The sequence below is a fragment of the Sesamum indicum genome, linkage group LG6 (assembly GCF_026168435.1).
Source record: "Sesamum indicum cultivar Baizhima isolate 11 linkage group LG6, ASM2616843v1, whole genome shotgun sequence".
Classification (NCBI taxonomy): Eukaryota; Viridiplantae; Streptophyta; class Magnoliopsida; order Lamiales; family Pedaliaceae; genus Sesamum; species Sesamum indicum.
The window spans coordinates 25,106,720-25,127,165 of record NC_142662.1 but is presented as its reverse complement, the minus strand read 5'-3'; the positions used below and the strand labels follow the sequence as shown (position 1 = coordinate 25,127,165).

General features: G+C 37.0%; 1 protein-coding gene across 1 annotated transcript; it reads right to left on the bottom strand.

Moving 5' to 3' along the window:
* Positions 1-257: 257 nt before the first annotated feature.
* Positions 258-19,133, bottom strand: LOC105163473 (uncharacterized). Its single transcript, XM_020694769.2, has 20 exons — positions 18,985-19,133; positions 18,820-18,884; positions 18,106-18,645; positions 17,389-17,589; positions 16,935-17,018; positions 15,498-15,557; positions 15,266-15,310; positions 10,573-10,772; positions 9,928-10,419; positions 9,689-9,785; positions 9,389-9,583; positions 9,208-9,297; positions 8,075-8,137; positions 7,907-7,981; positions 7,348-7,398; positions 5,742-5,819; positions 4,957-5,091; positions 1,385-1,492; positions 1,221-1,286; positions 258-576 (listed from the first exon to the last, which is right to left on the bottom strand). The coding sequence occupies exons 3-20, from the start codon at positions 18,493-18,495 to the stop codon at positions 502-504; spliced, it is 2,505 nt and encodes an 834-aa protein (XP_020550428.1). The 5' UTR covers positions 18,496-18,645; positions 18,820-18,884; positions 18,985-19,133; the 3' UTR covers positions 258-501.
* Positions 19,134-20,446: the final 1,313 nt, after the last annotated feature.

The window sequence follows — 20,446 nt, the reverse complement described above, 5'->3', positions numbered from 1 at the left end:
GGAGGAATAACCATGGAAACTTGTGAAGAGAAGCAATTCCAACGGTATGAAGAGCTGTAAAATCTGTAATACCAAAACGAGTGAAGGGTGTAACAAGAGTTTGAGCGATAGAGCAAATATAATGTAAAAGCTTTAGGAATTTAGTTACCTCAGATGCTTTCCATATCTTGTAAACAATTAATGTATGCTTACTGTTTTGATCAAAATGCAAGCTCGACAACTATAAACATTTACAATCAATAAAAAGAAATCAAGTTTTGACAATGTCCTACAACAGATTTTGTAATAACCAGTAAAGCGCCCGAACAATGGACATGATGTTTTGTTTGGCAAACCTATTGGTGTTGTGGGATTGCTCAGAGTACATTTGTTGGATGTATTGGAACTGTTGCTCTTGACCATTTTTAAGCTGCTCTTGACCATTTTTAAGCTGTAAACTATAGCCTCTCTATCTGTTGATACATTCTGGCTTTTCTGCGCTACGGTGGGCTCACAAGGTCTTCAATAGTGTTCATTCTCATAGCTTGAAAGGCGAGAATCTGACAGAACAGTAAATAGTTGTGTTTCCACCAACAACTGCCAAAGTCAAAAACGGAGCAGCATTGTGAAATCCCTTGCAATCAAAATACTTAAACGCATTTCTTTCGTAACTCTACAAATTAATGATCTAGATGAGTTTGCGATTACTTGCAGGGTTTGTCTTAGTCTCTGTATTCAAATTTAAACACAAAAAAACAAAAATATAAATATATTACCTAGAATGTTATGTGATGCAAGGGATAGGCACCAATGAGAGGCTTTATGATTTCAACATTGTAAAAGAGTTCTATATCGACTAGTGAATGACAATAAAACTATGCATTTTGCACAATTGAATTATCTATGTAACCCATAGGGTTTGCCGCCTTAGGCAGATGCTGTGATGGTGGTGAGGCAGAAGGTATTGAAGTTACATTTAAAGCGCACTTCCAACTATTGGTGCCTGAGATTTCCTAAAGCTTTCAAGTTAATTCCAATTGATAAGTTTGCATAACTTAAGTGATACTACAAGTGATATCTATTGAAGAGGAAAACCACAAGTGATAGCTATTGAAAAGGTATTGGAAAATCAACAATAAGGCTGGTCTTGGGAAGAATGACAAGGTAAAACAATCAACTTGTATTAGCTGCAACCAGACATCTGTGAGAAGGAAAAACAGCCAAAATGTCATGACTTGTACCTTAACAAAAGGCTGGTCCTCAGCCGGAAAGGAATCAATGAAGCTATCCTTGAGAAGTATAGAAACCTGAAAATGGTGGCAATTGTTTCAACTGACAGTCACCATACACCTGACTGTGCACATGAAAATATATAGACAATGAAGCCCAAAGTAGGAAATCAAACCCTGTCATTATTGGATTGCACACTTGTAATTGTGTGTGACCTCAAATCTGAACAAAGTGATTCCAAGTACTGGCGCATGACAATTAAAAATTGTGAGGCAGCTTCAGCCTGCAAATCCATGAGAGAGATAATAACAACATTGCAAAAATTTCTTATATCATCATTAACATACCACCACCACAGAATTAACTGATGATGCATACTGTAAACAATTACTGTAACTCAATGGAATTAACTGATGATGCAGACTATAAACAATCACTTGCAGCAAGTTAACGGAAAAGTTGACAAAAGGGAAAAGAAGGATTAGCACCATACCATATTGAGACAAAACTCAGGGTTAAAATTCTTAAAATTGATAAAGCTCCTATTCCAGAAACAAATAGGTATGTGAGGAATACTTCATTAGAGATGAGAAATCAAGCTGCAAAATAATTAAGTCTTCATAGTCCTAGAAGACATGAAGAATCGAGGTCGTACGAAAAGATTGTCCCGAGCATTGATGTTGTTGCTGAAAGGAACCATCCAGTATGGTTATTTGTTATTGTGGTTGTCTATGTTTATGAGATTTTGATCTCTGGAAGTGATGATATGCCACAACACTTTGTCACCAAAGATAACGGATGTCCTAGATAGTTCTTGGGCACTGAAATTGCTCATAAAGAAAATGATATCCATCCCAAGAAAGCATGCCCCGACTTACTTCAAGAAACTCCTATGGAGTTCAACTTTGAACTTTGGCATGACAGCAGTGCGTCATTTGAAGACAAGACAGAAAACATACACCTACTTGGAAAGTTAATATATTTGACTGTAACAAGACCTGACACCTCATTTGCTTAGTTAGTCACTTTATGCATGAACCACAAACTATCCACTATGAAGCTACCCTCATGATACTAAAACTATGTCCAAGTTGCTCTTGGTGAATGTTTGCTTTTTAAGAAGCATGGTCATCAGAAGCAAAGTTGGTGCAGCAAAAAGCAAACTTTTGTTGCTCGGTCTAGTGCAAAAGCTGAAACTAGGACTGTAGTTCACATAATCAGTGAGATGATGTGGTTGAAAAATCTACTAGAGAATTGGGTTTCTCTTACATGAACCATTAGTAGTGCAATTGCAAGCAATCCAGTTTTTCATGAACAAACATATTGAAGTTGATTTTCATTTCATTCTTGAAGTTGTGATGAGTGGAAGAATTTGTACTCCATTTACTCATTTGTCAGAGCAAGGTTTTGGGGACTAAGCAGTTTTAGTTTTTATGTAGGGAGCATGGTTGACATATACGGGGATAGTCAGAAGGTTGTTGGGGGATTTATATATATTTTGATTATTTGTGATTGATATTTTTGGTAGATACTCAATCACATTGTTACCATTTTTGTAGTTCTGCCCTAATCCTAACACTGTATATGGGATTAGTTCTTATTTTCTTCCTACATAGGTAATCCAGTGTTTCACGAGAAACAAACATATTGACCTTGATTGTAACTTGTACGCAAGGTGGTCATGTAAAAAAGTTTGTCTCTATTTACTCCTTCAAAGCAGAGCTTGGATCTTTTCACTAAAGCTTTAGGGGCAAAACAGTTTAATAACTTGTATAACAAGGTGGACATGATTGTTATATATGTTCCAATTTGAGGGGAAATGTTCAAACATATGATATGATTTGTATATATCGAGTAGGATAGTTATCTTTGGTAGGGTGCTTGTCCCATCTCTTTTGAGTAGGGGCGTAAACGAGTCGAGCTCGAATCTTACCTGATGAGCTCGAGCTCGAGCTAATTTTTTTTTATTAGTATTATTAGATTAAGTCATGAAAATCACTATTTTTTTTCATAAATTTATAAGTAATAAAATAGATTACATAATCCATACTATGTTATAAATATACCACAATGTAGTATGATATTTTAATTTATTGTTATAAATATAAACTATTAATCAATTTAGTAATAATATAATTAGTAAATATACTAAAAAAAAAATCATACTGAACAACTTAAATTTGTAGAAAAGTATCCATTATTTAGAATAATGTAGTTGAAATACATAAAATATTTTATAGTTAAAATTAATATAAGTTCACAATTTGCAATAAATTTATATATTTATAAATGTTAGTATAACATTGATGTAACAATCTTCTTACATTGTTGAACAACATGGAATAATCGGGCCATCAAAATTCAGATCAAATTGTCATATACATTTGGTAAAGTTATAGAAAAATGCATTTGGTAAAGTTTTAAACTTATTGGATATACGGATGTCGAGATATCGTACTCGGAACATAAGAGTAATCATTTAAGACGGTGTATCGTTGAATCAGGCTATGTGATTTTAAATCATACCGCTTGATATGATTTAATGGACACACTTTTATATATATTTAAACTTGGTATGAATCGGGTGCCCGAATTTTAAGATATCGTAATTGTTGATTAAACTTTTTGATCTCATTATATATATACAATAAAATAATAATTAAAATAATTAAAAATTTTCAACCATCATTATTATTATTATTATCATTATTTTTGGATTAATTCATAGAAATCACTAAATTTTGACATAAATTTATAAGTAATAAAATAGATTGCATAATGCATAGTATGTATCTTGATATAAATATAAATATCAGAAATAGATAAAAAAATCATAAGTGAAAAACTTGTCAATTTTAAAAAGTATAACACAATACAAATATATATTAAAATATAACATAAAGTTTATATGTGTTATATTAAATAATTATTTTATAAAAAAAATTATAATTTACTAAGTTGTTGATTAAATTTGTTTTTGTATAAAGATTAAATGTATAAATAAAAGTACCATAATTTATTATTATCCAAACTAAAATGTTTGATATTGATTAATAATTATAATATATAGTCAACTTTGAGTATAAAATTGATAAAGTATTGAATATCAAATTAAATATATAAAAATTTAAAAATAAAAAAAAACTAGAGAGCTGATGAACAGAGGGAATTGAGCTCGAGCTTGAGCTCAAGCCGACTGGAGAAGTTGGCGAGCTGGCTCGACTCGTCTGCGGCCCCTACTTTAGAGAATTTTTTCCTGGGAAACATATACATAATCTTTTCCTTCTCTATTCTTCACATGAAATGTCAAAATAATTTACAATTTAAGTACTAAAATAACTACTAGAAAATTATAAAAGGAATAATTACATTCTCCTTGACCTATGGTCTGTTTACACAAACCACCCCTATTTTTGCATAATTACAAAAACTACCCATAATAGCAAAAAAATAATGTGTAATAATGCTAAAGTTTTTGGGGGGTGTGTGTAATTTTTCAAAAAAATAAGGGGTGGTTTGTGTAAGTGATATTGACACTTTGGTGTATGTGTAATTATCTAAAAGATAGGGGTGGTTTGTGTAAACAGACCATAGATCAAGGAGTGTAAATGTAATTATCCCAATTATAAATGACTACTTTGACTTTTTTTTTGCAGAAACTGATGGAGAAATGGAAGACAAAAAGAAATAGAGAGAATAATTAAAATTTCATAGTATTAAAAGATCATGGAGTTGGTTTTCATATACCTGTGCTTCATTGCATTTATATACCGGATACCTCTGGGAGTTGGAGCCTTTGCATGATAATGCAGCATGGATAGGCCTAAGCTCTGAAATAAGCTCTCTGCGTTGAGGTAGTTGAGGCAGATTACAAGTTTTGACCTACACAAGTTATGAAATATAAAATGTATCGCATGCTGGTCCACATAATGGAGAAAGTCAAGAAAAAATGCTTATAACTTGTAAGGAGATGCATCTCATCTCAACAAAGACATGAAGATAGATATGAAGATATGTGTTCATATCTTGAACATATACCAGTCGGATATGCAATTGAAGAAAGTGACTTTCAATCAAAGTGGTTAATAATTAATTAATGCATTAATTACAACGATGATAATAAGGATGACATGGAATATGCTTGTAGAACCTGGTCTTAGAATCAGCTGATGAGATCAATTATCGATGTTATATTGGGTAAAAATCCTCAATGTAAAAGTAACATAATTGCAGATTTAAGGTCAACAATTACTATGGTCAGAGAGCAAGACACTGTTCAGTGATTAGAGGGTAACAATCCATGACAACTCGAATAGCAGTTTAAGCTTCTTAGAAGGTTAGCCACCCAAGGTGAATATGGCATAGCCAACCGGAGTCCATCTTGGAAGTCCATTTTGTTTCCACTGTATTCTTTTCGTTTCTCTTTATTTTCCATGTAGAAGTTCCATTTGTGATTTTGCTATACCAAGAACACAAAAGCAATTTGTTGATAACCAAATTCTGAAAAGCAATGCAGCAAAAATTTGACCAACCTTGTCTTTGATTACATTAACTTGAACCAAATTAGAGGTCTTCATCTGATGGTCAGCTAGTTTATGCTGTACTCCAACCTGCATGAAGATTCAACCAAAAAGATAATATAAAATTATCATATCTTATATTGCACAAAAAAGTGTTATAATATCTTATTCCTTCTAATAGTTTTCTGAGGTTGAAAAAAATAAAATTATTAGGTTAATGTAGAGTCTCCCTCTGACAAACATTTACATGAGGTGGTCATTCAATAAGAGAATCAAACAAGAAGTTTTGAGTTTGAATATTAGCCGCCACCCGTTTATGAAAAAGTGTTTCACATGCTAAGCTTTAGAAAGAAATTATCATCTGTACATGTGGGCGTGTGCTAAATAAATTAATATTAAATGGTTCTCCCTTCCAACAACTGGTCTTGTAGATGCTACACAGAGTGTTAATACACCAGGAAGTTATATAATTCACAAATATCCTATTTTTCAAAAATAAGAGGTATGTGAAAATCAGCCATACATCAAGACTGATCAAGTGCAAAAGCACCGGTTGTGATATGAATTTAACTAGTCAGCTTAAACTTTTTGATGAAATAATCATTCACAGCAAAGAAAAAAGTTCAAGAAAGAAAAACTATCCACCTTAGTTGTTTGATTCTCAACTTAATCCTTGTTTTCACTCTCTTGTTTAGTAGGCCCATGTAGGTTTCATGTCCACTTTTGCAAATTAGTGCTTGGTACGGCTTTATTTTTGAAACCATGACTTAAGATCCCCCAGTTAGCAAAATTGCCATGGACATCTTCCAAGAAAGCTAATCCAGAATATCAATTTATCCTGTGGATGCACCTACCTCAATCTCCTTCATCACATTCTTCGTTTTGTGTTTTTTCCTCTAATTGTCCATCAGACTGCCCACTGGCCATCACTTTCTTCTTCCTCCCAAACCCCCCAAGTCTCTCCTTCTTCAGACTTTTTTATCCACAGGCTCTTAATAAGCCTAGGAATGAAAAAATAGTTTTCACTCAACAATGAAGGTCAAGGAGCCAAAAAGTATGTATAATTTTCAATGAACAATAAAGCATTGACTAATCAACAATAAAGGCTAAATGAGAATTCCTGGAAGGTTTTGAATTCTCTGTTGATTCCTGAAGATTGCCAACAACAAATGTAACCTGCTTATGCTTTAGATTTCTATCACACTGCACTGGATTTGCATTTATTTCCCTGTATGTTTTGCCTGTGGCTCGCTCCTTCAGCTTTCCTAGTGCTATTATCTTGTTGCTGTGCTCTTTGGTAAACTGCTCATGCCTTCATTGTGCATGGTGGGAGGGTGCAGTTGAGGCTTCTGTAACCCTTGAACCAACCCTATTGGCTATAAAACACATGCCCAATGCCATACTACTTTATAGTGCTCGGTACGTAATGATGAAACTGAGGACATGAGTGAAAATATTGTTTTCATACTATCACAAGCACGTATGTCATTCTAAGTAACTATACGGAGATATTCATAAGTACATAATCTTTGATATTCCACGGGCAGTAACTATAGAATGCAGAATTACACTCAACTGTTATGCAATAATTAAAAGGAATTGCAAAACAAAAACTCACAATGTAAGGTACAGGAGCATCAAGAAAATCTAGCATCTTCCCTGGCAGAATCTGCAGAAGAAGTCAAATAACTGAATGGGATAGTTTTAGTCAGAAGAAGGGAAGACATATGAGCAGAGACAATTGGCTTTACGAGCAAGACTGTTGGCAACAGAAACCAACAAATTGAAACCAAACTAGGAAGCCGCGTGACCGAATCAGGCTTGATATTTAAAGGACCTCAGATGTTACTCATGGTGGAAGTTTTCAAGACAGAAATATAGAGATAATTCAATATTACGAACACACGCATGAACCACACAGTCTTGGAACATAATCTACATGAACTGGAAAACGAAAAAATATTGATTTTCAAATTAGGGAGAAACTGCAAACTATAATTGCTTCTGAGTTTTTACATGCAAGAAGCATACAGATACAAAATCAAATCTTAACTTTTTTTTCAATTCCAGAGTTTCTAGTTTTGCATAAATTTAAAAAACTGCTGTATTTATCCGATAGAACTTTCATAAGTAATATTGAATAACTAAAGCAATATGCAAACTATTCCAAAACTCACTGGAAGAAATAAACTCTGCCATTCAAAAGGACGTATAATAGGGATAAGAGACAACACCACAGCCGATAGAACACCCTGCGCGGAAAAGCAAAATAATTAACTCCTTCAGAAAAGAAAGAACAAAAAAGATTCAAGTTTATTGTACCATTTTAGGACAACTAAAAGTACCAGATTTGGACACAACACAACCACTTGTTTCTCCAATAAGATACCAGTGACCAGGGCCAAAACCTGCATGTAGGAAACCCATCAAACTCTAAAAATCACGTATAAACATTAATTCATGAATTCATGAAACTTTGAGCATAATTCACAAACAAAATGAGATATCTGTGATTGAGAGAGAAGAATTATGAAGCATTTTTGGAGTCAAACCAGACAAAATGCATGAATGGGTTATCCAAGAAATAGAATTAAGGATTTTTTTCAGAACTATATGACATTGATCGTTTAGCTCGACTGGGAATTCCCAGTTTCGACAGCAGAGTTTAAGAATTATCCTTATCTCTAAACTAAATGTTGCTGTCAGCTCTGTCTTATGGTTTCTGGGGAATATTCTTCTGCCTTTTATATAATTTTTAGGTGCTTAATCAAGTCTCACTCTCAGCTGATGGTGAAAAAATGAAAATAAATCCAGAAGAGGTTCCTCTAGCATGAGAGATTGTAAATATTTCTTAAAGCATGGAGGACAAATCAAATCCTAGATGTTCCTCTAGCATGAGAGATTGTAAATAATTATTAAGAAATGGAGGACGAATCAAATCCATGTTCGAAACTAGATACTGATGCAAGTTCTTTCATTCTGTATAAGTGTAAGATAGATATATATCAAAAAGAGGTTTGCAATAAGCTCATGAAAAAGGCTGTGGAACTATTTCTTGGTTGCTGATGGTGGGAACCCAATGCTATAACCCTTTGCAATTGCACTGCTCAACTGTAAACCAATAGCCAGCTAACCAAGTACACAAAAATTCCATGTCTGAGCTCACTTCAATGATTTTGAACCCAAGTTACCAAGAAACCGATTTAGTCAAGCGTGCACTTTGGAGAGAAAGGACTAATATGACGAATGTGATCATTAGAGAGACTGTGAATGCTCAGAAGATGTACAATCAAAATTAGAATATAGATGGACAAGCTTTGAACATAAAATAAAATTCTCTTAGTTTTCAGATAGGTTTCTGAAGGGTGCTCCTTCGGAGAGGATAAAACATTATCTTAAATGAGTTGGCGACAAGGATAAACAATAACTCAAGTGAAATTAAGACTTCAAATATATAAACCCAGAAAAGAAACATTACGCTTTCTAGAGAAAGAACTCTACATATCGTAGCTGTTGACCATATGGAGAGTGACAGAGCTTCCTCAGCAGCAGCTAATTTTAACTTGACCTTTAAGATCAGATTGTATCGATAAGATTGATTTTGTTCTTTCATAGATAAGAAATCCAAGAACTTCTAAATCATCACTAATCAGTCTAACCTGAGAGACTTCCTTTGGATCTTTCAGTTCAAGGTCAAGAAACTCGTCGCACAATCCAAGGGCACAGACCGGAGGACGTTGATACTCAATGGGCTGCAAATGCTCTAGTGGCTGAAAAATTATTTTGCTTCCCCTTGCAGGAAGAGACGTAGAATGATAACCACAAACAATCTGTAATAAATCAGCTTTGTTCTCCTATCACAGAGATCAGACAGAAAGATAGAGTGAGGAAGAGATGCATAGGAAAATGAAAACCACCAAAATGCTGGAACAGTATACCTGGAGGCATCATAAACTCACCCTTGACCATTCCACTCCTATCTCATCACTGGGATCTTTATCATGGTTATAGAAGAAGTCGTCATCTTCCTCCTCTGATGTCATACTTCTAGCTGAACTGCCAAAAGATTCACAGAAAAATACATGAAAAGAACCAATAGGGAATTGTGTCAGAAAAGCAGATGCATGCAACAAAACGACTTAATTTAGCTCTCTAGAACTGTATGAAAAATCAATTTGGAAAGAGATCATTCGGTTACCGAAATGAGTTCTCAAAACTTCGGAGAGTTTCCACTGACGAGTTCCTAGCTATGATACAAGGGCCGACATCTGAAGTATCGCCATTATTTTGAATCCTCTTTGTCTGGTCCAAACTATTTGATCGCTTTTCAGAATTTTCAGAGATGTAGTCATCAAAAGCATGCATATTCGTGCTACCATCCTTATCCAATTCCCTCATTTGACTGCGATCTGATGCATCACTGATAGTAGCACTCACAGGAGAAAAGGGTTCCCAGATTGATGATGGTATCTCCTCATCAGACATAACACCTGTTGCAGCAGAAGTTAGAGCCACTGAACCATTAACAGGTATTTCTGAAACCATCCAGTCTGTGTCACTTTCCCCATAAGGAGAGTCAATAGTTCCATTGACATGATTTTTTGGCATTGATTGAGAAGGGACATAATCAGCAAGAGCCGTTTCATTAACAAACTGCGTAATCCGATTCAGATGTTCCTGTGCAATGATGCTGTATCCAAGTAAATGAACTGCAGTGAGATGTATATCTACATATAATTTTCCAAAAAGAGGAAAAGATGAAACTAAATGTTGGAGTTCATAAACAAAACTATCAATCAGACATCTGGAAGAGAACACGAATATTAATGAAACTAATACTAACCTATTCAACATCTCATAGTGTAACTCAAAGAAAGGTAGTCTGGTTAAGAGACAATAGCAACGAGTCGCAGAAGCCACAAATCTACTGTAGCCAGAATGTTTTTGCGAAAGCGGTGAAGAAACCCGACAACTGACAGGTGGTTTCTGCACGAACTCTTGTACGTGCAAGCAAACACCATAAAGTGTTGCATTGTCCGCTACCTGTTGAAATGCACAAAGCTTGTCTTCGTAACAAAATTGCAGCAAGGTAATGAGTATGCTGGGAGTTACTGTCAAATGAAACCAAAAGAGGATTCCTGAAGTTCTCTATAAACATGAAAATCACATAGGGGATGCCAGTTGGTATGTGGAGTGTGGTGCGTAAGAAGGAGAGTGGGAGAGGGGTAGTATTCTCTTATGTATATTCCTGATTTACAAAGAAGCAACAAACTAGAAAGGACGACAATTTTGTTCATATATGAGAAAAGTCAATGAAGCATCTTCATCCCTGTGGATTGATATTTCAATAAATTGTGAAAATTCTCATAATGAAAGCTGGTTTCAACATTAGAACGCAATGACCTGTAGTGCAAAATTGTGAATTTAATTCCACTATCCACTCTTCAAAGATCAAATAGGTCACTATTATGTCTTTTTGTAAATAGTAAAAAGTAGAAACAACATATAGGATCTCCAAAAAAATGACTCATATTGATTATCATCAACTGAAGGAGAGTTCTCATAAGAACCACCATTGAGAGTCCTCTTTAGATTCCAAAAGTTTGTACCTATTTCGTCCAAAGAATTATCTGCTCTTTATGTTTGGTAGTATCTTGCAATAATTAATGATGATTTTTTTTTTTTTTTTTGTGCAGTACCCATGCACATCATTTTTATTCATAGACCACCAAGTAATCCTGGCCTCACTATGATTGCGTCTTCAAGCATTGTAATTTTACTCCCCTGATGTCACTGGCAGCTTTGGGCAAGACGGCCGACAGTGACTTGCGGAGGACATGCAGGCGGCTAGGGGATGCCGACCGGCACGCAGGTGTGCAAATGGCCTTCGAGCACAGACTCTTACTGATTGCGGATTGCAAAACTGTTCGTATTGGAACTTCCTTGGGGTTGCGAGGAGGCACGCTTCATGAACAGGAGGTATAAACATCCGTTATGTGAGAATGACAACTTGTTCGGAGCTTGAGTGGGGACAGCCTCTAAGTCGTATGTTGGGTGCACGTCAGGAACATAAGTTTGAGCTGAATTAAGAATGTTTTTCGAGGGGATTCTGACACCATATTATGGGCTCTTTGGTTTAAAGATTTCCGAGGGGGACTACCGTGTGGAGAATTGCGAGGAGCATTAGGCTCCATTGGCACCATGAGTGACATGGTGTGACCGGGAGGGGATTTGAAAGTCTCAATCTTGGTGTTGATGTTAGATATGGTGCAATCAGATCGGGTTTGGAATGAAAATCCCATTCTTGTTGGAACGCTCGGGTTGGGACTCGATTTTGAGTTTTGCGCGGGCCGGGACTTGAGCTTGGTTTTCGGCCAGATTGAGGGCAGAAATCCCATTTTCGTGTTGAGTTTAGCGATAACCCTTCGAAGAGACGTTCGTTCCACAAGCGGCGTGGTTCCGATAGTTTAAGGCATACGGCCCACGTGCTTGCACGTTTTTTTAAGTATGGTCAACCGCAGAGGCGGTTTTGCGTGTTTGCCGAGGACGACAACACTTCGAGTGGGGGAGAGAGTGCAAAGCGTGTGCACAGACTCCACACTTCATTCGTTCCAGATCAATTCGAGTGTATTTGAGGCACTGTTTTAAGGGACAACAGAGATTTCAGAGGCGCACTTGACAGGACTTGGAGCACAGTTTGCTTCCTTACCACTTGAGAATGTCGGGAAGAGAGGAGTGCGTGTACAAACTTCCAACTTGCTTTGTGGATTGGGTGTATGGACACCATCCGTGGAAGCAAACCATCAGTTTTGAGAAAATAGTTGGGAAGAGAGTGCAAAGAGAGGCACAGACTTCTAACAATCAATGAGCAACAATTGGGAGAGAGTGTAGAAGCGTTCACAGACTCCATGATCAGTTGAGCAACAGTTGGGAAGAGAGTGTAGAGAAAGGCACAGACTTCCAACAACAGTTGAGCAACAGTTGGGAAGAGAGTGCAGAGCGAGGCACAGACTCCTACTTCAGTGAGCGACATTAGGGAAGAGAGTACAGAAGAGTACATGGACTTCCAATTCGAGGCAATAACTCAAAATGCAGTGCATTGAGGCACTATTGTGGAGAGCTACCCGCCACTTTGAGGAAGAGAGTGCAGCGAGCGGTACACACTTCCACCTTGTGTTTTCGTGATGAATTGAGTGCGTTTGAGGCACTACATTTAGAGGGTGTCGACGAGTACACGCACTTCTACTTATGTTGATTAATCACATCATGTGCAGCAGAGGCACCATTTGTGGGGAGATCACGTAGGGTGCTGAAGAGGCACTTCACGGGCGAAGTGCTCGAAAGAGCAGGAGGTCGGTCTGGTGTCGCGGGATACTAAGAGAAGAGTATTAGGCACCGCATACACCTCAATCCTTCGTATATGTGTTGACGAGGACGTCAACAGATCGAGTGGGGGAGAATGTCACTGGCCTCTCCTTGGGCAAGACGACAGTGACTTGCAGAGGACGTGGGGGCAGCTAGGAGATGCCAACTGGCACGCAGGTGCGCAAATGGCCTTCGAGCAGAGACTCTTACCGATTAGGGATTGCAAAACTGTTCGTATGGGAACTTCCTTGGTGTTTGGGGATGCTATCCTTGGAGTGTTGGGAATGCTTCCAAAATGCTTTAGAGTTAGACGATTCTGTTTGAGTAGGAAGCGACGACGATGTTCAAAGTCTGCCAGTGCAATGGCAAGAATGTAGTTTCAGAGTATTGCGTGGGCAATTCCTTAGCGATGGATGATCGGATGGGCTAAAACTCTAGAGTTATGATGTGGACGTCGTAGACTATGCTACGGTTCAAGCGGCACGTGATTTAGACATTGGTTGAGGAAGATGCACAAAAAGTGCGCTCCTCGGCATTTCAGTGTCTACTCTTGGAACAAGAAAAAATATTTTTAAGCCTATTATAAAAAAGGCATGCTGTAGTGAGCTCCAGCACGACGGCAGTGGCCAGTGGCAGTAGGCAACATCGGCACTAAATGAGCATCTCTTGGGGACATGTTGGGGGCCTTCAAGAGCCGGCTTTAGGCATTTCAAAGGAGTGTTTAGAGTCACCGAAAGGCATGGGAACCGGACGGGCAGCATAGGGCTAGGATTGCCTATATTGGGTGCAAAAGCGGCCGAGAGGTTCCGTGCGACGTGCAAGGTTGCTCCGCAGGCTGTGAGATATGAGGGGCAACACCTCTCGTGCAAACGGGTGATCGAGGCAAACACTCTAAGACCTCGTGATCCAACTCATGGCACGCACTATTGGGTTCTAGCCGTCCATGGGGGTCCGTTGGCTAAGATGAGCGGTCGTGGGGCGCAACCGCACTGTGGGCAAATTGTGAAGCCACGCCGAAAGGCAAGAAGGCATGTCGGGCATGCCGTGCGAGATCAAGGTAAGATGTCGGCATATCGAATGGGCCTCGGACTTAAGATGCGGTCCTACTCGGACGAGGCATAGAAGACGGCCATGACGAAAGCATGTGCCGAGGATACACCGAGTGAGCGTTAGGCATGTGATGGGCGTTGCGGGCGCATGCGGAGCGAGGATGCTCCTTGCCATCGAGGAATGCATTGGCGGGTTTCGATATTGTGGGCGAGAGGCATGGCGGCATACTAGCTAGTCGGGGTCGGCCACTAAGACGATAAGGCATGCGTGCCGAGAGCCTCGGCAAACATGGGCATTTTGGATAGGCGAGCGCACAGGCACACAGGGATGTGTTTAGATGTTGTGCTAGCGAGCTTTATTGTCGAAGACACACGAAGGACAGTCGGTAAACTCTGAGATGTGCGAAGGCTGGTCAAAGGTTAGGTGTAACCTAAGACGCCGCACGGGCGAAAAAACATTCCGCTGCGAGACAAAAGAGTCTACCCGTGATACCTAGTCAGTACAATATTCATGTCATATGTGGTTAACGAGTCTTTCTAGTTTGGCCTGTGAATTGTCTTATAAAATAAAATTTGGTTTCACGAAGATTTTTTCCCTCATTGAATAGAAATGATTATACGTTCCTAGCACACGAACACAACCAAAGTTTTTGGCCTTAGTTCTAAGGAAATCTTCTCTTTGTATTGTTTCAGTTATTTTTCTGGTTACTAAGTTTCTAGAAAGTCAACACTTAACTACACCTGCTGATCACCAGACTCATTCAATACCACAATACCAGATTCTTGTTCAACGGTTAAGTACCTGATGGGCAACTCTCAAATGAAACATGAACATGTAAAAACAAGCTGGAACTAACCAACTAAGATGGAACTTGAAGATATGGAACTTGTTTTTAGAAATCATATGTGCCACTAACCAACTAAATTGAGGGGAAATGCAACCAGAATTTGTGGCTATATAAAAACTTGAGCTACATTCACATTTTAACAGAAAGCAAGAGAATGGAACATTTGAACTCTGACATGGTTACTAAACAAAAAAGAAACACTGACTGAGAAACTTATGTGGTGCAAGAGAAAAGCAACAACAAGTACTAGAAGATGAAATGGATTTAGATTTACCTTAAGTGAAAAAATAAATGACAAATCATCTCTGTGCAAGTGTTCCTGAAGAGAGAGGTTCAACAAATAAACATGTGCCATGAAAACTAACGAAAGGCAAAAGGAGAAATATGCCATTCATCTTGAGTGTCTTTGTCCCTTTTGAGGACATTCAGAAGTTGAAAGCGAATATCTGAAAATCGCGTATATACGTGATGAGAGTAAGAATGGATGTATGAAATTTTCTGCAAACCTGTCCATACAGCAGTTTATTCAACTCACTTGACGATTGCGTCCTCTCCATTATGTGTGCCTGAATTGAAAAACATTTAGGAATCTTCAGATTGGCAGGGTCTTCTGGTATATAATATAATGGATTTTATGAAAACTTTGAGATGAAACATTTCTCATAACATCATAAAATCTACCATTGATGAGAAGTGAGAATGTATTATAACAGAATGTAAGTTGAAGCGACGTAACTTAAGAATGTCACTGTTCCAGAAAGTTACTACTTGGAAGTACTTCTCATGTTGCCTCAACCAACAATATGGTTGCTTATTATCCCCATTGGTATCGTAATACCTGAACCAAGGGGATGCAACCAACATATAGGCAATTGAAGGCTGTTTAAAGTAAATATATTACCAACATTTTATATGAGCAAATGCAAACCAAGCTCCTGAAACTGCTCGCCACCAAAAATTAGTGTACAGAAATCAACTCCAACACACGAAAAAAATAAAAACAAAAACAATAAATACTGTGTCAGTTCATTTGCATGCATGTGAACCGTACTGTCAAAGGTGTTTTCTAGATGTCTTTGCATACATCATGTTATAGACATTGGGAGAAAATAATCATATCAGTATCATATGAATGGAAAATATATTTGTGGGAGTTAACTCCGAGAAGAAAGTCATTCTTCCAGCTGGGCACGACGACAAAGGAGAGGTACATGATCTTCGACAAAGTAGTGTTTGCGCGAAAGCCGAAAAGCAAAACTCAACATTGGTTGAGCACCTTATAGAATTAGATCAAGGATAGTCATTGCAGCCACAAGTCAAGTCAGACACAAAGGGAAAATGATTGTAGTTGAGTCAACACAGATGTAGATAAGGAAGATTGTGGTCTATCCTCTGTCTCAGCTGATCAGGCTTTACAAACAACAAACATTTTCCAATAACAGCCACGTTTTTGGTGTGAAAAATCTGGTTAAGAGGACATGTCTGTTGTTCCAATGTTATGCTGGGGTGCTTCCTAGTTACAGTGGGATCCTAAATTATAAAGGATAATTAAGAACATATCATATGCTTTAAAATTTCCGAACATAATGGCTGCAAAGAAAAATTATCCTATGGTGCAATTATATCTTTTCTTCACACCAAGAAGTTCATGTACAATCCGGAGTGAATACTTCTTATAGAAGAAAATAGTAGATGATTCCACAAAATAATAATAATTAAAGAAAAGCACGAAAACTTTCTATGTAAAAGTTTTGACGATTCGCTAGACCGTTGCTAGCAGGTAAGAAGATAAAATTATAACAGACATTGACTAATAACCTTTATCCTCCATAATGTTACATGAGTCAAGTTCATTGTCCACACCCTTAAAGTGGCAATCAGAGATGCTGTACCTTGTCCAAATTTAGTAGGGATCACAGGGGAGAGGAAAGCTAACTGCTAACCTTAACACCTCCAGGAAAGCAAAATGCAGCTAGATCCTTCAACTGCAAACCCAACTTTTCTCCAGAAGGATACTTAAAGAGTACCTATGAATAAAAATCGGGGAAAAAAAAAAAAAAACTGATTACGATATAGATTTTCTGTTGGCAATTCCAAGCAGATACAAAAAGACAAACATAATGGCCTAAAAGTGTAAAGGTAAAAATGCTTCTCTTAAACAGAAAATACATACATAATATCTATAACACTAATACATCTAAAATCCATTAACAATGGACAAGTTTAAGACTTATCCTATGGTAATAAAACCCAATACTGTTGACCAAAAATAATCGCTAAAACAGCACAATCAAAAGGAAAAGTTGTATGGACAAAAAATAATAAGCAGCATTCACTATATCATGAGAACTTGGTGAATACTGTAAGGGTTGTTGCGTTCACATTATGCAACCAAACCTGAGGCTCGAGTGTTGGCAATGGAGGCTGCTCAAACTGTCTAATGTCGAGATCTAACATTCCACTTCTTGCCATCCCTTCCTCCCATGTTTTCTTCCGGGCAGATACAACATCAAATACTTCGGGACTGGCATCTGGACGGAGCCCCGCAATAATAAAGTGTTCAAAAAGTGAGGTCGGCTCTTTAAATTTATAAGGGTCCTACATTCACACTCATCTGATTTCATTAAGTAAGCCAAAGAGAAGCTAAATTTTCATGAGTTGTTAACCCCTCGAACATAAAGAAATTGAAATAAACATCCTATATATATATATACATGAAAGTTTGAGGCATATATGATAGAAGTTCGCTAATCAGGAATTGGAGACAATGGAACTAAAATGAAAGCCATCACTGTGAACAATTCATTAGACCTCAACATTTCGGTTTCTAGTATTTATCAAATAATTTAAAAACTAATATTAACTCTGAATGACGCAGAAGAAATCTGGACTTGCATATTGTGGAACAGGCTTTAAACAAGTCCAAACAGCAAAAAAGGTCCCATTAAACATGTTGATTAGCCTCCACACAAATGGAACTTAACTCTACAACTCTGAACTAAAAATGAAGATTCCAAGATCCAAACCCTAAAAAAAACAGAATATTGCATAAGCATGTGCTCGCAACCAGATCATTAAATAGAAACAACTCAACTCTTTTGTAAGGCATCATACCGATGATTTTGATTGAAGCTGATACCACTGCCTTTTCTGATTTGCCAGGATCTCAGGATCAAAAGATGAACACTGGCTATGGCTATCTTCACTAAAATTACTGCCACCCCACTGCAAAGCCTTTTGCATCTGAGACTTCCATTTGTGAAAATTATTAGTGCTACTTCCACGCCTATGAAACGAAGTCGCTATGTCACTATGGATACGCCTATGCCTCAGTGGCTGCACCACCTTCAGAGTATTCTCAACTGGAATACCTGAGTTTGAATTCTGCAATGACTCACTAGTCTTTTTAACTGCCTCCTTGGGGACTTTCTGTAACACATGAATTGGCGACCCTGGTGCCGACCACCAGTTTTCTTGATTTTCACCATTTTCTTTTGTCTCCATTCACATAGCATTAACATAAACAGAAATATTATGTCCTTTCACCCCGCATGCAAACTAATCCCATTCTCCTTCAAAAACTCGTGATGAACCCCCTCTCTGTCATTATAGCAACGGCTAACTTTTATGATTTATATAAGCACATAGGTTTCCCTGTTACAGAAAGTTCAAAAGAAAGACAAATACAAGGGGTTATCGAAATCACTTACTTCTCAACATTGACCATAAACTCTAAAATTGGTAAAAATCCTAATAAATCCAAAATTGTCATGTAACTCTTTTTTCCTTATTCTGCAAACGATCATAGAATATCCAGAAAATCCTTACATCCGTTACTTCTCGGCACGCGTATCAAAGCTTTTGAAAAATAAATTCCACCCATATTTGCGTCCCTGCGTAACCCAACAAAACAATAAATCCGAAAACAATGGAGGATCGTGCAAACAAAAAGAAAACGAGAACGGGGATCAACAATAAGTTCGGTCGGCCTACCTTTCAGGCTTATGATCTTCGTCGGCTTCCTCTGATCGCATGCGGTTCTTCACAAATTTGTCCCGCGCGTCTGTGAGAGAGAGAGATGCCATGAAAAACAAGGGCATGCAATACTTATACATTGCTAACGCAAAAGGTTACCGTTTGAGTCCCCCTCCCTCATCAACAGAAAACTGAATTTACAAATAATTAATTTATTAAGGTCTTAATTTATTGTTGGGCTTTGAAGGATTTGGCCCATAACATCTTATGGATCTACACTCAAAACGGCCCAATCAAATAATGATTGTTTTAGTCCATTTATTGCATAATAACACTATTTGGTAATTATATTTCACTTTTGGATACTTATTGATTAATATATGTTATTTCTATTTATAAAATATTTTAAATATGAAAGATTATTTATTATATGCATGAAAGAACGTCATGCCACATTGGTTCGTAATATATAAAATACGTGTTTATATGATTATATTTTGTAAATAAAATTTCACTAAATAAACAATTTCATATTTTTTTCTTTTTTTTTGTCTTTGACATATTAATCTAAAAGAGAAAGTTTTATGAAATAATAGATCAATTATGTACGAGATCCTAACTATGAAGCTTACAAAAACCGGAACATATCACGTAAAGGAGTTAGATAGGTACAAAACTTCTATAAAAACCCTAGATGCATTGAATCGAGTCTTAACATCAAAGCTTTCTTTTCAAGGAGGAAGTAGGACGATGGGAGGTGGGAAAGGAAATGGCATTAGCATTACTACTACCAAAGTCACGAGCCGAAAAGAGATAGATGCACTTACTGCTTCGAAACTACATAGACAGAATAACAATAGAACGGATTCCTAATAGTTTTTGATAGCAGAAGGTTCCCTGCGATACACATTTTTATTATTTTATTGCCATACAAAGTCAAAAAGCCTCATCATTCTTCTGAAATAATGATAAAAACATACTATGAATGAAATAGAAATTACATTGTTATATTGTTATGGTTTTAAAATTTCAATACAAATAAAATTGGATGCTTGAATTCACTTGTTGTGTCTCTAAATATACTTTTTTTAATTTTTCAAACTATAAAATTATATAATTGTAACAAATTTTACAGTGTGATTAGTTATACGATCATTTGGTATTAGTTATATACTAGACGTTTATGTTTGTAGTGTTTTATTGTTAATTATTTCTTCCTTCATACAAAGATAAATTATTTATTTCGTATAATTTGATCAACGATAATACAATTAGATTACGTGAATCGACACAGTAGCACGATTGATTGCGTAGTTGAACATGTTAAAAATTCAAATTAAATCCTAATTTCCAAAATTCAAATATAATCCCATCTGTCCAAAATTTAATACTGTCCTATTTAGATTTGGCCATTAGTTGATAATTAATTTAAAATTTGTAATTATAATATTATTGGAAAAGAGAAATAAATTAGACGCGG

Excerpts from the sequence above, each read along its gene's own strand:
- LOC105163473 (XM_020694769.2), bottom strand. The coding sequence starts at position 18,495 with ATGGAGACAAAAGAAAATGGTGAAAATCAAGAAAACTGGTGGTCGGCA. Across the intron at positions 5,820-7,347 it reads ATGCTCCTGTACCTTACATT|GTTGGAGTACAGCATAAACT; the intron begins GTGAGTTTTTGT and ends ATCTTCATGCAG. Across the intron at positions 1,493-4,956 it reads ATAAATGCAATGAAGCACAG|GCTGAAGCTGCCTCACAATT; the intron begins GTATATGAAAAC and ends ATGGATTTGCAG.